The 16,665-nt window shown below is 37.5% G+C and overlaps 1 protein-coding gene across 7 annotated transcripts; it reads left to right on the top strand.

The window, feature by feature from the left end:
* Window positions 1-350: 350 nt before the first annotated feature.
* Window positions 351-15,027, top strand: XIAP (X-linked inhibitor of apoptosis). 7 transcript variants are annotated; one of them, XM_029959115.1, is made up of 10 exons: window positions 507-637; window positions 1,907-2,030; window positions 3,157-3,290; window positions 4,679-4,744; window positions 6,750-7,649; window positions 9,172-9,271; window positions 10,701-10,779; window positions 11,266-11,299; window positions 12,289-12,513; window positions 13,534-15,027. In XM_029959115.1, the coding sequence occupies exons 5-10, from the start codon at window positions 6,782-6,784 to the stop codon at window positions 13,725-13,727; spliced, it is 1,500 nt and encodes a 499-aa protein (XP_029814975.1). In that variant the 5' UTR covers window positions 507-637; window positions 1,907-2,030; window positions 3,157-3,290; window positions 4,679-4,744; window positions 6,750-6,781; the 3' UTR covers window positions 13,728-15,027. The 7 variants fall into 7 exon arrangements, with proteins under 7 accessions (XP_017926272.2, XP_029814975.1, XP_029814976.1 ...); XM_029959116.1 differs by lacking the exon at window positions 4,679-4,744; XM_018070783.2 differs by lacking the exons at window positions 507-637; window positions 3,157-3,290; window positions 4,679-4,744 and adding an exon at window positions 351-482.
* Window positions 15,028-16,665: the final 1,638 nt, after the last annotated feature.

The following is a 16,665-nucleotide window of genomic DNA, read 5'->3' as shown; positions in this document are numbered from 1 at the left end:
CGTGAGTTGTCAGGGGAGCGCTTTGCGCGCCCGGCAGTGCCCGGACAGCGGTGGGACAGGGGCAGCGGGAGGGACCCCGGGGCGGGTCGGGCTGCACGGCTGCCCGCACTGGCGGCTCTCGCTGCCCCGCGCGGCTCGGAGGGGTCCCCGCCGGGCAGGGGGCTCGGTGCCCCCGCGCCGCCCTCACGGCGGTGCCCCGGGAGTGCCGAGAGCCGGCGGGGCCGCCGCTGTCCCCCGGGCGCGCACGGCCCCGGCGGGTGGTCCCACGGCGGGGCGTTGCCATGGGGACGGGCACCGCCACCGCCCGGGGCTGCCCCGAACCCAGCCGTGCCCACTCGGTTATTGTTTTTCTTTTATTAGACCCATCGGATTTTCTAGAATTTCCTTTCTGCTTCTTGTTAATAAAAATGCGATTTTGTTCAGTTTTGCTTTGTTAAGATCGCAGTAGTTCTTAAGAATTCTGCAGGGAGAAGTTCAGTCAGGTAATATTTTTTTTAGCTGTAATTGAAACTTCAGGCAGTTCTCTTTTGCACAATGGCTATGCTTTTATGCTTATATATTTCTCTTTAAGTTTATTTCTGCTTCTGTACTACTGTCTGATGCTCCTGTCTTCCTGCTAGAAGCCCTCTAAATGGTTGTAAGTACTCATTTCAGTCGAGGTAATGTCTGTCTTGTTAAACTGTTATTAATCTGCACCTGCTACAAAGTACAAATATGTTTGCAGACTGTTTTCATGACTCCTTCACTGCTACAATCTTACATTGCTCTTTTCTTTGCTATGCTTCATGTAGCTAACTGGGAGGATGCTTCATTTCTTCAATGAACAGTTTGAAACCACAGTATCTTAGAATAGGCCGATTTGGAAGGGAAAGTAACCAACTATGAAAAATCATTTTTTTTGTCAAATACTTTTTTTTAAATTTAATACCTTTATGAAGAGCAGTAGGAAATGTATTAATTTAATGTTCTCATTGTTTATCCTGAAGTAAATCACCACGTAACAGAGAAGATAACAGTGAACTATTCTCTCTAAGAAAACAAGTTTTCATGTAATTGATTAGTTGATTGAGCTTTTATTTGGATATGTTTCATTTTCTTAATTGCTTCATTTTGCTATCTGCTTGATTGCTTTGCAGTTTTCTTTGAAGTCCTTTAAAGAACCCCCAACTACTTCCATCCATAGAAAGCTTGGCACCCACAGCATTGGCCAAGAAGGGCAAAGGAACAAGTTAATGATTGTTCTGCTCCTCCTCTGACCTTGCCCTTTGTAACCAGCAGCAAAAGTGAAAGAATTCTGATGAGGGTGGTTGGTTGGTTGTGGTATTTTTTGACTGCTTCCACTGATATGAGGCAGACTTGTGTTTGTTATCAGAAAAGTAAAAAAAAATATGTGATCATATCTCGATTTTTAGAAGTATGAAAATGGATTTCATTGCAGTGTGTACATGTGATAGGGCCTCTGTGTCTGTTGCTGTCCTCCCAGGGTGGGTGAGACAGCATTAGGGAGCTGAAGAGTTCCAGAAAATCCAACTTGTAATCAGATACAGAATTTCCTAGGAGAGAGAAGTCTGGGTCATGGGATGTTATTCTATCTGCTGTTACAGTTTTTCTCCTTTTTGCTGCCCTCTAGTTTTTAATTCCAGGATTTTGTTTTGTTTTCTTTGGATTTTCTGAGGTATCTCCAATTTATGTGCCTTGCTAGTTTTAGTAAAACATCTACATCTCAGACTTTCCCTGACCTCAGACTCTTTCAATTTAAGAATATATTTTAATTTGGATTTCTTGACCGAAAGACAATTTTAAAATGTTGTTTTGGTCATAGTTTTGAAGTTGTGCCTTCAGAAACAAAGCTGAAGATTATGTGAAAAAGAAGTTTTTTAACCTCTGGTTTTTTTTCTATCAACAGGAATGTAAATACTGGAATTTGTTCTAAAGATTGTTGGAAAATAGGGATGAAACCAGTATCTGCTTTGATTAATCTATTGCTATACTTGGTCTGATTGGATACTAATTTCTTAGGGAGAACTATTGTAAGTACCTTTTGTATTTTTTTGTTTCAGCAACTAACAGTGTACAGTCTTTTGCTGCTTTTTATTTTTCATAGCATGTGGTATTTTTCATGGAGTTCTAATCCAAAATATTCTGAACATGGTGATTGAAAGTCAGGCTCTAGAAATAGCAAGATTTATGAACATGAAAAAGTAGCTGTGTGTGAAGATTAAAAGGCTGTTAAGACTGAAGAAGGCATGCTGCAAAGCTTGAATGGAGTGTCACTCCTATCATTAAAAATGTAAAATGAAGCTGCACCTATCTTGCAGATCATTGTCTTTCTCCTTCTATGTTTTGCTGAGCTTCTTATCAAATAGAAAGGCAAGCAGAGTGTTTTCAACAGGTGCAACTTTCATTTTTGGTACAATATTATAATAAGAATTAATCCCCAATTCGAATTTAAGATTAAAATACAGAGGATAATTCAAGACGGATTTCCAAGGTTACAAGATGGTATTTGTCTAAATACATATATATATATATATGTACATACGTAAAATATATATGCAGATTCTTCTCATTCTTTAATAGCAAAACATTCATGCCATGACAGCAGAAAATCTCAGGGTGCTGTTTGTGCCCCAGGCTGCAGTGCAGACTGTGCCCTGAGCTCAGCTGGCTGGGCAGGAGCCCTGGCTGGGGCAGGGAACGCCCTTGGCAGGGGCGAGGCAGGAGCCGCCGGACTCCCTGAACTTGGGTGCTCTTGCAACTTGGCTTTAGAATCCAGGCATTAATCATGCTGTAGCTAAAGCACTCTATCATTATATCATTATGAAAGAAGCCCTGTTTTCCCGTATTTTTCTTTAAGTTTAAAGGATTTGTAAAAGGATGTAGCACTAATCCTGAAGCGTGGCTCATACTCAGGGCACTGCAAGTTTTGATGGGCATTTTTTACTCTTGGTTGTTCTCCTTACTAACCCCTGTTGACTGGGTAATTTTTTTGTTCCTTAGCCAAAGGAGCAGTAACTTACTTAGGCTACAGCATGCCAGTTTTTTCTATAGTGGCTGATATTTAATCTTTCATTGTCATACATACAGCTACAGTTCTTCTGAAGACATTTAACTTGCAAGTTCACAAAAACAATTCCTTTTTTTCTCTGCCCTTAGCAGATGCAAATTTGTCTCACCCTTATCTATGGAGAGCCTTGCCATGAATCCATTTTTCTTGTTTATTGCTCTGTTCTGTACCCATATTACTTCTTCATGAAGAAAAATACAATGTGAAAATAATTCTCAGAATGGTATGTTTCTGTTGGCCTGGTAATGTAGTTTTCAAAGATGGGGAGAGTGTAAGAGTCTGTGTGACTAAAGTAAAAAATTAGGAGGATATAATAGCTTACTGTAACCTTGAACAGCTGACTGACTTCCTGGGATGACTGACCCTGGTGGGAGGCTAAGTAGGACCTGTCTGAAGAATAGACAGATGAAGCTGAGCTGATGGGTTATGTAACCTTTGGCACTGAATCAAGAGGCATTCTGTAGACACATACCCTCTTTTTAAAATAAAGTAAAATATCTCTAGGCAGAATTTTTTTAAAAATTGCTATTGATAATTAGATGTAAATATGCTAAAATTTGTAAAGACTGTTCACATAAATCCTGTGTTTCTCGTGGTTTTAATCCTTTGAAGTACACTTCCAGTTAGCAGCACGCACCTTCCTTGATCTAGTTGCAGCTGAGCAGGCAGAAACTGAAGTTCATTGAAGTGACATGTGCATAATCCGTGTGTCAGCCAGTACAGTATGTTCTGTTTGATATTTACTTGGTGCACTACTCACATTTCAAAATTCAGTCAACAATAAACACTAATATTGCTCTTACAGTCAGCAAGGCAAGGGGTAGAAGCTCCGTGTTCGTGTACCCTTTGGTCAGGAACATGAGGCTGTGCAAGTAGATTTCTTATTTGGAGGTTACTACCATGCTTGTCATGTGGAAGAGTTAAAAATAACTCCTTAAAATGCCAATCTCTTTTAGGGTTAGGGCTAGAAATAACCATATCTAATAAAATATACTTGAAAGGGACAGTGGGTTCTGTACTTTTCCTTCGAAGTATTTCAGATCTAGGTAATATGATAATGTCATATTTTTGCATGAAATCATACCTGTTAATATTTTTTAAGCTGATTTAATCATGGGGGTTTTTGCAGAACCACAGTATAAAATTTTGCATTTTGAACAAGTTAACATTTTTTTCTATAAATTTTGTTTTTATCTCTTCTGCTGAAACATAATCAGTGGACTATCTGAATGGATACTTTGGCTTGGAAATGGGTGATGTCTTCTGACAAATTGCCTTCAGATCTTTAAAAGTAGGGTTAAACTTGGCTCAGCTTCTGGAAGCTTTTCAGGCTAAAATAGATTTTGTTCACTCACTGTATAAGGAAATATTTAATGCTTCAATAATAGTTAAAACATTTCTGGATGTTCTACTTTTGAGTCACATGTACTTAATTAAAACCTATGCAGAAAGGCTTAATTAACCTCTGCATACATACTCTGAACACAGGTTTGCTGCTGGTATGTATTATAAAGTCTTTTATACCTGTCTTAGGTGGGTGATTTTTGTGAAATTATGTTTCTTAGCCATAAACTATTCAAAAATTTACCTTCAGTCATTTTTCTTCTGCAGGTAATACCTGTCTGAGTGCTGTTATGATGCAGGATATTGCTTAAATCATTATTCCAACTAAATGGAGTAAGGCAACTGTTAAAATACCCGTGCAGAAATACTATTCCTGAACTACTTGTGATTTTACACTTTGAATAGGTTTTTTTTAACACTTGTTTGAAATAGAAATAATTGAACTTGATGCTGCATATAAAGTAGTACTAATGTTGTATATAAACCAATGCTTACACAAGCAAGGAGTTTGCCTCAATGCTTAATGAATATTTAAACTTCTGTTATGAAAATCCACTTGTTTTCAATATATGTGTATATAAAAATACATGTTTTGTGACAGCTTTCATATTACTACATGTAATTACTTGTTTGGGGTTTTTTGCCCTTCACAGTCAAAACAAGCATATAGGTCAGATTTGTAGGTCAGTCAATGTAATTTATTTAGAGGCTATTTTTGAGTTTGCTAAGCTAAACCAGACAGCTACAGTATAATTTCTAGTGTCATTACATTAGTCATGAGCTGACATACAGAAGGAATTAAAGCTGGTGCTGGGAAGTCTTGTGATTACATGAAGCGCTCATGCTGGGTCTCTAACGTCACGTTTTCTCTACCTGCTTGTATGTTAATTATCTTTGTCATCTTGGCAGGGGATGCAGCAATCCTGCAATGCACAGGCATTTTAATTTCCCCCTCTCCCTTCTGAACTCTAAAAATGCTTTTGTCCTTCCTGTAGAAACTAAATCTGGTTTTATATAAGCAATTGTTACGATTATAACATCTGCATTGACCTCACAGAAAGTATAATCAATATTAATGCAGGCATTGAGGAAGCTGAATTTTTGCCTGCTCACCTAACTTAGATGAGGACTGGAAATAGATATATTTCAGGATTCATGTGGAAAATGGAGAAGGACACTTGTTTAAATAAATATGTATTCTGTTCTTCCTTTTTGCTAATTGCTGAATTATTACTGCTTTGTGCTAAGAATTTGATTTGGGCAGTCTCACAATAATTTAATTTACCACTTTGAGATGTGTATGAGCAATAACCAAGACTTTCTAAGCCAATAATGTCACCGCACTTGTCTGGACAAGGGGTGAAGTTTTCCTGTGCTCTGATTTCCTCCATACTGGGATGAAGGCAATGACTGTGACAGTTTGTGGTTCTTGCACAAGACCTGCTGTAGCCAAGTTGGTTCCTTTCGTCCTCGGGAGAGATGGGGCTTGTCTGAGCTCCCTTAGCAGCCTTCTGCAGAAAGGACATGGGGCAGGACTAGCAGTTGATACTCACCCTGGGAAAGTGTAGGGAGGAATAGGAGTGTGCAACAGGTGGTGAGGTGATGGCAGAGGCACAGGAATTTTAGGTAAGAGAGTGTAGGTAGGGCATGGAAAAGTGGAAGCAATGTGCTGGGCGTGAACATTAATGCCAAGGCACTGATCTTGAAAGCAGTGCACAGCTCGTTGTTAAAATGCCCTAGTGAAACACCTAGTAGTTTATTTCACAAGATATTTTGCTCAAAGATAAATTGAGGTATGTCTTTACAATATAGCAGAAGTACAAAAGGTGTTTTTTTTTTGTTTCTTTGGTTGGGGTTTTTTGGTTTTCTTTTAAATGAGGTGGGGGTCATGGCCTTCATATGGGGATAATAGGTAGTTGTGCTTGAGAAGTGGGCTCTAAAATCCTGCAAATATGGTCTGGTTCAGACCTGTATTTTAAATTGAGTAACTTTGTATTTTGGGTTCAGAAGTCTTTTGGCAGGGTTTTACTTAGAAGTTTTGTTAAATATTTTGTTTTTATAGCTTTTAAAGCTATAAACTGGTGGGTTTTCCAGGTAAATGTTTATAGGCCTGTCAAACATCTTGATATTTCTGCCTTTCTTTACATATTTTTTAAATTATTTTGGTTTTAGTGTTATGGTGTTTGCCTCTGTGTGGCACATAATGGGTGAGATGGGAGGGAAGAGGAAGAGTCATTTTAATACAGAAAGGGGAGTTGAATTTAGCCAGTTTCCAGTTTGTGTCTGGGTGTGATCTGTCCTTCTGTCTGTGAAACTAAACCAGATATTCTTTGTTTAGGAAACCTCAAGGAGAGCTGTGGCTATGCAGAGATGACGTGTAATGTCCCGCATCATTCGGGCTGTGCCACCCCAGACACGGACTGTGGCCAGGAATGGGCACAGGAACGCTGTCGCCTGGGCACGTTTGTTGGCTTTCCCCTCGGCTGCCCGGTGTCGGCCTTAGCACTGGCACGAGCTGGCTTTATTTACACTGGAGAAGGTGACAAAGTGGAGTGCTTCAGTTGCCATGCAACTATTGAAGGATGGGCATCTGGGGATTCTGCAGTTGAGAGGCACAAACAGCTTTCCCCAAACTGCAAATTTATTACCGACTCTGCTTTTCTGGAAGATGATGTGGATCCTGTAGGCCAGAACTACCAGCACAGAACTGAAAATGGTTCCAGCAATTCAGCCCTCCTGTGTGCCCTGGATGACCCTGACGTGGAGGCAGATTACCTTTTGAGAACTAGGCAGGTTGTGGATATGTCAGATACTTTATATCCTAGGAACCCTGCTATGTGCAGTGAAGAAACAAGATTAAAGTCTTTTCACAACTGGCCCCTCAATGACCAATTGACACCACAGGAATTAGCTAATGCTGGATTTTATTATACAGGTGTTGGTGATCAAGTGGCGTGTTTTTGTTGTGGTGGAAAACTGAAGAACTGGGAACCCACTGACAGAGCTTGGTCAGAACACAAGAGGCATTTTCCCAAATGCCTTTTTGTACTGGGCCGGGATGTTGGAAATGTTCCAAGTGAATCTGTTCCTGATGAATTTGGGATAAGTGGCCTGAACAATGCACAGCACCCAAGGAATCCATCTATGGCAAAGTATGGAAGACGTTTACAAACGTTTTTGTCTTGGATATATCCTGTTGACAAAGAGCAACTTGCAGAAGCTGGGTTCTACAGCGTAGGTAAGCCAGACCTTAGAATGGCTAATACCTTTTACAAAGGAATTGTATATGAGAAAATGTCTTGTTAGGGAAAAAAGGGCATTTTTAAAAATTCTAATAGGCAATGATTTGCCAGAATTGTGTTACTCTGTTAACCACTTCTCACACTTCTTGTGTCTTAAGTACATTATGTACATTATATCAGGTATGTTTAATAGCAAAATAGAAACTTGGTCATAAATTTACTTCTAGCAGTAAAACAGCCAAATGTTTTCCATGCCTGCTAAAACCCTCATAATACATCTTTCACAATGACAGTTATTGGAGTTAGTATTTTTTAAGACATGAACTGCTGTCCTCGAGACCTGAGGTGTAAGGAGTGGGCCTGTGGCCTGCACAGAGGCCTGGGAACAAGACAATGCAGGTTGTGTGCCATTTTACTTTGTTAACACATGTTTCCATTATTATGGCATGTGGACATCCAGAACTAGCAGATGCCACTACTGCCTGCTGTAAAAGCTTTATGAAGACACTGATGCCAGTGGAAGAGCTTTTGCTCTTAGGCATGTAGTGTTTGACTTAGATAAGACTCCAGTGTCTCTGTGCATTGGTTTCCCAGTTAGATGGAATTGCACAGTGCCATTAAAGACCTTTGAAATTCCTCTCTGAGAGGTGCTGTATGAGTGCAAAGTGTGAGGTCACAAAGAAAAGGGGTAATCTCTTGCTCTCTTCTTAATTGACTTCTCTTAGTAGCTCTTGGAAGAACTTTTTAATCTGATTCCATTTGTTCAACCTGTGGCCATAAATAACCTTTGATTTATTCCTGTATGGGTTATATATGGACAATATTTGTACCCAGCAGAAGTGTTTTTATTGATTTCTTCTTAAATTCCTAGAAGTACCAAGAGATCTGTATTGTGAAGGTGCAGTAACTGGGCACCAGCTTATCAGACCCACGGCTGTTCAGGTGACTTCTGTGAAAATTGTTTCCTGTGGCCTGAGAATAATTTAACCCTTTAGAAAAACTCTGTCCATACCTCCTCCCATCTCAATAAACACAATATCTTAGTAGTTTCTGGTGCAGTCTTGGATTACAGTAGACACAGTGCTAGAACAGAGAGAATGCAATTCTCCTCAGCTGGTTATGCTACTGCTGCATAGGGCCTGTTGAACTTAACATGGAAATGAAGGGCCAAAAAGACATGTAAACATCCCTAATTCTTTGTGGCTATCTTCAGGGCTTGTTTACCATTGGATGGAGTTACTTAATAATAGATTATTTTTAGCTTTTACTTTTTATCTATAATAACTTACTCAAATAAAATTCAGGAAAACTTCGTGCTACTCTTATTTTGTATTTTTTTAAGCTCAGTTCTCTCCTGAACATTTGGTTTAAATCATGTGTGTTGTCCTCCGTTAAAATGGAGTTCTTTTTAGTTGAAATTGCAAATCAGTAAAATAAACATTTCATTTCTTAGTAATGTAACATTTTAGTTGCAAACTTGATGTTATGCTTACTAGAAATTCTTGTGTGTTTGCTCAGGTAATGGTGATCATGTTGTGTGTTTCCACTGTGGTGGAGGATTGCGAGAATGGAAGGAAAATGAAGATCCATGGGATCAACATGCCAAATGGTTTCCTGGGTAAGGCATTTTTTACTCTTTTCTTGGTGCATGTCTGAGTCTTATTTACAGTATGTTGCATTTTAATGACAGAGCATACTAATAAAGGTTTCAGAAGGTTGATTATGGCTTAATAATTAAAGTTATGAAAATAATTTTATGTTGGCTTATTTCTAGGCATTATTAAAGGGAAGGAAAGTTTTCTCTATCTGGACTTAACTGGTCTCTTAGCAAGAAGAATTACATAGTTTTGTGAATATGTATCTGATTTTTCTTCTCATTATCCAAGTGCTACATCTAATGGTTATCTTATTAGCTACATACATGTTAATGTTTGTAACTTATACCAGGATACAAAATGACTAAGCTTCTGTCACAGTGCAAACAAAGCTGAAGCAGTCGGCAGTGGCATGGAATTCAAAACACAGTTCTGTATAATTTAAAGGATGAAGGATTCCAGACCCAGAAGCGCTTTTTAGAAAGACTGACAATGTTGTCTTAAATCTATTTTGAGGAAAGGAAGAACAGTATATGACTCAGTAATTCTTACAAGTGGACAGAAGCTGTCCAAGTACAAAGTCTCAGTTACTTATGTAACACTGATAAAATCAATGTCTTTTATGTGTTTGCTGCCAAATTTCTCTTTTGTGGTGAAAGGCTCTGTGGAAGTTTGAGATTGGTATTTATGTATTAGCTGTTCCCTTTTCCAATAGTGGTACAGGCAGATTTTAATTATTAGCCTCTGCCACTCGAAAGAGATACAATTCCAAGTTTTTGGCTTGGTGCAGCAAATGGTTAAGATGTGTTTTCTTGCTACATTTCACTCCTCTTGGTTTGGGTTTGATTTTGGTTTAGGTTGCTTAAACTATGTCAGATTTGATTAGATCCTCTCAGGTCATCAAGAGTCCTGTTTGGGGGGTTGTTGGCACGTCAGTGGCAGTGGCAGTCTCACAGCTGCTGTCTGTGTCCCCAAAGGTGAGCTGGAGCTGGAGAACTACTACCTAGGAGTTGTGGCATTCCCTACATCTTCTGGTAGGGAAGAGCTCTGCCCAGTGGCTGAGACTGGCTGGAAAATAGTGAAAGCAAGCATGTAAGGCACCTGTCTTACCAGTGACTGCTTTGGTTGCAAAAGGCTAAAAGAACCAGCATTTTAACATAATGTTTGGTTTTAATTGGTCTTTACCTTTTTAAACCTGTGGCATGATCTGTCATGGCCAATAACTCTTCAGCTTTCTGTTTCACCAAAGAAAGTGAGAAAGAAAAGTACTGCTTAAGCGATTAAGATATTTCTAGAAATGTTTCAATAACGTCACAGATGTTGACTAAACATTAGAGATTTTAAAAGCCAGCATTCTGAATTATGTAGGAAATTTATCAAAGCTTCCAAAGTTATGTAATAAATTTTTGCTTCTTATGTGGTTTTAGTAAAACTAAATATTTTCATTTTTAGGTGCAGGTTTTTGAGCAAGGAAAAGGGGATAGAATTTATAAATAATGTTCACTTAAGAGACGCGTGTAGTGATCCAACAGTAAGTGTCTTGCTTATTAATCGTTTTGTTAAAATAGAAAAAGTCTTAACATAATTTTCATATGAAGTTACTCTTCTTATGTATCTGTCATTTAATTCTCCTGCTGCTTTTTTCATTGGCAGAAAGTGAAAGACATCAAAGTAGGTTTTGGTTCTGTCAATCAGAGTTTAGTCTCCCAGTTCTCTGTAGCTGGATCATGGAACAAAGCCAGGGTACTCTGTATTTGTTGTCTATTGGGTACTGAACAAGTGCCATTTGTTTTATAACCTGGGAACCTAAGGTTTATGATGATTAAAAACAGATAAATTTTCTTTTCTTGTTACAAACGGTATGAAAGAGATAACAAAATACTGATCATTTTGCAATTGTTCAGAGTGGATTTAAAAAATAATGGAGATCAAATAGCTATTTTCTGTTTTGTAACTGTATAGGTTTCCTTCTACTTCTTCAGAATTGTAATTTTGTCTTTTTGTATTTCACTTTTAGACAGAAGCTGCTGAAGGGACAATACTTCCTAAAGGTATTCCCCCCTATTTTGGAATATCCATATTTGAATGTATAGTGAAGGAAATGGTTAGATTTAAAAATAACCCTATTACATTTTTAAATAAAGCATGACAGGCAAATTGTTGGATGATACTCTTCCATTGCTACGTTGCTTCTAAAGAACTGCAGAATGAATTTTATTTCTCTCAGGGGAAATAGAATCATGGTTTGGTAAATATTGTAAAGTGGAGATTGCTGAACCATGGAAGAAGAATGTATAGGATGCAGTCTGACAGCCAGTGAGTGTACACCAAGTATTGAATTAGCAGTGCTGTGGGATGGATGTTAAAGAATACTGAACTGAATCCTTTTTCATGGGGCAGGAAGAGTTGGGCTGTTAAATGGCAAGGACTAGGAAGCTGAGAAAGCTGAAGTAGTTTGTTATGTGTTCCAGTATTTCACATTCCTGCAATGCTTTTCACAAATACCAAGCAATAAAAGGACGGGACAGTTAAAGGGGTAGGAGGAGGACAGTCAAGCAGCTTCATCCCAGGGAATGAGAGCTGTTGCTACTAAGAGTGGTTACACAAAACCTGTTTAAGAAATCTCTCACACTGCTCATTTATGAGTGTGAAAATCAGGTTAAAAAATTTTACTCTTTGAACAATTTTGATAAGTAAGAGGAAGGTCCGACATGCTGAAAAATGTTTTCCCAAAGTAGTGTTGTGTCTTACCATGGATAGACCTGCTTGCTTGCTGATGGTGCTGTGTTTTGGTTTTATAAATTCAAATTGTTTATTGGTTTCTCTCAACATATGTATGATTTTTTTTTTTTTCCCTGAACTGAATTAAAACTAATGTTACCAAATACCTAAAAGTAGCAAAATTCTCAAATTGGAAATATGGTTCCTTTGGCTACGTATTTGCAAACATCTCTTAGAGTACTGTAGTGAATACTGTCCAATAATTAGGTTCATCCTTGTTAAATTGTTTTTATTTTTTTTTTTTAATTTCTTGTTTTAGATGATCTCTTACAGAATCCTTTGGTACAAAGTGCCATAGCCATGGGTTTCAGTTTGTCTGAGATTAGGAACACCATGGAAAAGAGATTGCAGATGACTGGAGAAAGTCACACCTCTGTTGAGGATCTGGTAGCAGACTTAAGTGCTCAGAAAGAAAATACAAGGGAAGAAGAACCAAATGAAATCCCAATTGAGCAAGATGAGCTTATTCAATTACAAAACCTCTGTGTGTACTTTCATATCAGCTCTTTAGTCTGTGAAATACTTTTTGTTGTTATCTGTTTATCCTACCCTCTGATCCCAGCCTTACCTAAGGTGAAGTTACAGTATTGTAACTTAAAATTCAAGGGATTTGTGTTTGGACATTCAAAAAACTGAACAAAGAGGGTGTTAAAATATTTGAGTGTAGCAGCATTTATAAGTATAATTTATAAAATAAGTAATATTAGTACCTCAGAAATGTGTGATACTGAAAGTCTAGTGTGCTTCTGGGAAAGGTTATATGTGCTAACAAAAAAGCCAAAATTGTGACAATTACATGTGAAAGCAAGAGTAACTATAGGTGTGGGGTATCTTGAGGCAAAATGAAATGGTCACAGTGATACAGTGTCATATTCAGTGTGCTCAGTATGAAAAAGTCTTAGTAGGGGATTGGTTAGTTTTCAGTATATAATTTTGCTTGGGGTAGAAGCATTTTCCTTCTTGGCCAATGAGAAGAATTGTACTTCTAAATGGTGTTTCTTTTCAGTTATTTGTGTTCCAGCTTTGCTGGGATGTGCAAGTCATGCTCAGAAAGCCCTTGTGGTGCACTCTGCAAATAGACCAAACCCAGGAATTCTGATTCAGGAGACTTGTAATTTAAGACAAGCATATGGGTGGCATGGTAGGCAGAGATCTTACCAGCCTACTCCTTTAAATAAGATTTCTAATGGGCATTATGGGCAAAAAGAACTTGCAATGCAGCTGGACATTATTTTGGTGGTTTCAAGCTCTTACAGATATAGATAGCTAAACTCCCTGCTTGTGTTGGCTTGGGAGATGTAATGAGATGAGAAGGGGGAAAAAAAGAGGATTCTATGCTGCAACTGGGATTCCTCTCTCTTGTAATATTTAATTTTGTTCTTTTTAAGGGTGACCTTTAAATCATATGAAGAAAACATTGTCCTTGTGTGTAAAGAGGAAAAAAAAGAATGAGATTGATTGTTACTGAGTATGTTAACTTCTTTTTATGTGTTTTTTTCCTCAGACCTCAGCACTGAAGAGAAGTTAAGATGCTTGCAAGAAGAAAAGCTCTGTAAAATCTGTATGGCTAAAGATGTGTCAGTTGTCTTCATTCCCTGTGGTCACTTAGTTGCCTGTAAGGAATGTGCTCAAGTACTCAGTGAATGCCCTCTGTGTCGTACAGATATTATGAGAAAACAGGACATTTTTATGTATTAGTGAAATACACAGCACTAGGGATGCAAATGTTTCCTGCTTTATTGCTTTAAATATGTGCAATGTAATGTTAAAAATGCAGTTAATTCCAGGATGTAACCATATGGCAGTATTTAGATTTTTCTGCTGTCAAACTCTACGTGTTTTAACACTTCAAAAATTATTTAAATTATTTTTCTGAAGTGAATTTTTTTGTACGTAAAAAGCAATATAAAAAGGTAAATATGTATATTTTGTAACTTCAGTTCATAGACTGAAAGCCCAAATGATGCAAACCTTTGTGATCATTCCTTTGCTTCACTTTGGTAGGACTCTGTATGACTGAAGTTTATGCAAATACAGTTGTATAAAGAGCCTATCCCTGTATAAAATTTGTAAGTAAGTTAATTTAAAATGGTGTTGTATACATGTGTATTATAGCTGAGATTTTAACTTCTTAAAAATGTTATGTAAGATTGAAAATATCATTTCTCTAACGGTGGTTGTGACATAATTCAGAATATACACACAAACCTGATGCTGAATACTTCACCTTCTGTTTACTTCTTCTGCTTTGTAAGTTTGTCTGTTTTGATATGTGTCTCCTTGTCTATTTTTTCGGGTTTAGATGTATGAATTGGCTTCAGTAAACTGAAGTTTTAGCCATCCATTTTCCACAAAAATCCCTCTGTATATAAAATGTACATTAATGTCATTGATTTTTGAGAACTAAACAGAAATTGAGATTTTATGCACCTTGTGCCCTTCATGAGAGGAGTGGGCAAGTTAAGGACTATTCTAATGAGAGTCACCTTAAAATACTCAAATGTTTTCATACTAGACTCCATTTCCAATTAAAAAAGTATCACAGCTTTGTATTTTAGTACAGCTGTTTTATACTCTTCTTTATTATGTGACTTGTTTTGTGGAGTACTATGTTCTGTGTATATACTTTTGAGTTCTACACACTAAAAGATTTAGAATATAGAATATAGAGAATATAGTTTTTCACATGGTAAAAGTTTTAAATCAAATACACAGAAATTTAATATCTACCTTTTCTATTTTTTTAATCTATGCTGTGTGATGTAATGAATATGTAAAATGAAGTGCAACCTAGTTGTTCCTTGAGCAGTATTTGATTTTCACCTGGAAAAAAAATAATTTATAACAGAAGGCTGCTTTCTGTTGTTTTTTGTTTTATAACTAAACTGTTATTAATGTAACCACAGTGTTATTAGGCATAATGAACATATTTTAATTGGAGAGGAAATAAAATCTATTGTTTGTATAAATTAAAGTTGTTTAGTTATAAAATTAAACTACATTAATTTTGCTATTTTTTTCTGATAGAATTTTGTCTTACAAATAGATGATGAGTAGAAATTCATAAAGAATTCAGCACAGATGTTTTATTTTGCCTTCTTGTGCCTTTGTGAAGAGTTGAGAGTTTCAGATGTCCTGCATGCGGAGAGTTTTCAGGACAGATATGGACTGGCAGTTCTCACAGGCTGTTCCTTGCACCCCTTGCAGGGAGGGTTTTCTGTACTTTTCCTGGGAAATTATTTGCAGGGGGGTTGTTAGCTCATGAGCTGATGTATCTTGCCTGAAATAGCTTTTTTAGTTAAGGTGGCAAACTGTGTTTTGCTGACTTGCTTAAGCAGATGGTTGGTTACCTAACCTTGTCCTGGGTCACGGGAGAGGCTGTTTGGATCAGCTGGATCCAACTCACAGGCTGCAGGACTTGGCACGTGGCAACAGAGGCCTGGCTGGGAAAGAGACTGACCAAATTTGCTTAAACTGGTACTAAACTAAATCCTAGTAAGGAGATGATTTGGGGTGTAAATACAGTATGTAAAATGTCTGAGAAAAGCTGGAAAGTAGGTGACAAATAATACCTTTTAAACTTGACATGGAGAGGAAACACATGGTCCAAGTAATGTGGAGCAGAGCATAAATGCTTCACATTAAAACTTGGCAACTTTTAAAAGGTATCCTTCTGTGTTTATAAAAACATATCCCTTATTGCATCTTTTTCATATAATATTATAAAAGATGCAGCTATATAGCAATTCAACTTGTAATCACTTGGGGACATTAAAGGGTTAAAAGCCTGTTAGTGAGATGACAAAATAACTGCTCTGTAGGTTTAGTTTTTTGTTGGTTTTTTTTTAATACAATTAGAGTTCTATTCAGACTAAATGTGAAAAAATAATTAGCATAGTCATCAAATTCTGACAGCTCAAATTAGGAAGATAGTTTTTTCAAATTACTTTGATTTTTCAGTATCTTAAACTGAGAAGTTCCATGGCTGCTGATACTGGGTGTTTTAAGTGTTTAAAGACATAGAAAAGAGGGATGCAAATACATGGAAGCACAAGGGCTTTGAAAAGGAGGTTAGCAGCAGGACAAAGATGCCTTGGGAGTTGATTTTTATAGAGGAGTTACTTAGGAGCTATACAATATATTTCAATATCAGTATTCAGTAACTTTCTTCCAGTGGCTTCTGTGTAAAATCTTCCATTTTATTTGTAGCAGCAAAACTATTAAGAAAGGGTTTTCAATAACACTTCCTGGAAGTGTGTTGTTTAGAGAGCGTGGAAAGTACATACCTCATTTAGAAACAGAAGGCTAAAGCAAGGAAAACACGGACAATCAAAGTTTTTGTTACACATGTAGCTTTTTCTCACTGCCTTGAAACATGGGGCCCAAACCATAACCCTGATTTACTAAGCTGGAGTTTGTGTCTCTACAGATTAGTAGCTGGGGTTTTTTTTATTTGTTCTGAGGCTTGATCCAAGGCTTGTAGCACAATAAAAAGTTTTTAAATTATTACAGCTTGGGTTTGGGTTTTGTTTTTTGTTTGGGTTCTTTTGGGTTTGTTTTTGTTTGTTTGTTTGTTTTTTAATTAGAGTATTTAAACATTTCTTTTAACATGGCCTGGTTAGTTTTGACCACAGTG

The sequence above is a fragment of the Manacus vitellinus genome, unplaced genomic scaffold (assembly GCF_001715985.3).
Source record: "Manacus vitellinus isolate BGI_N305 unplaced genomic scaffold, ASM171598v3 scaffold_19_pilon, whole genome shotgun sequence".
Classification (NCBI taxonomy): Eukaryota; Metazoa; Chordata; class Aves; order Passeriformes; family Pipridae; genus Manacus; species Manacus vitellinus.
This window is presented reverse-complemented; position numbering and strand designations above follow the sequence as displayed.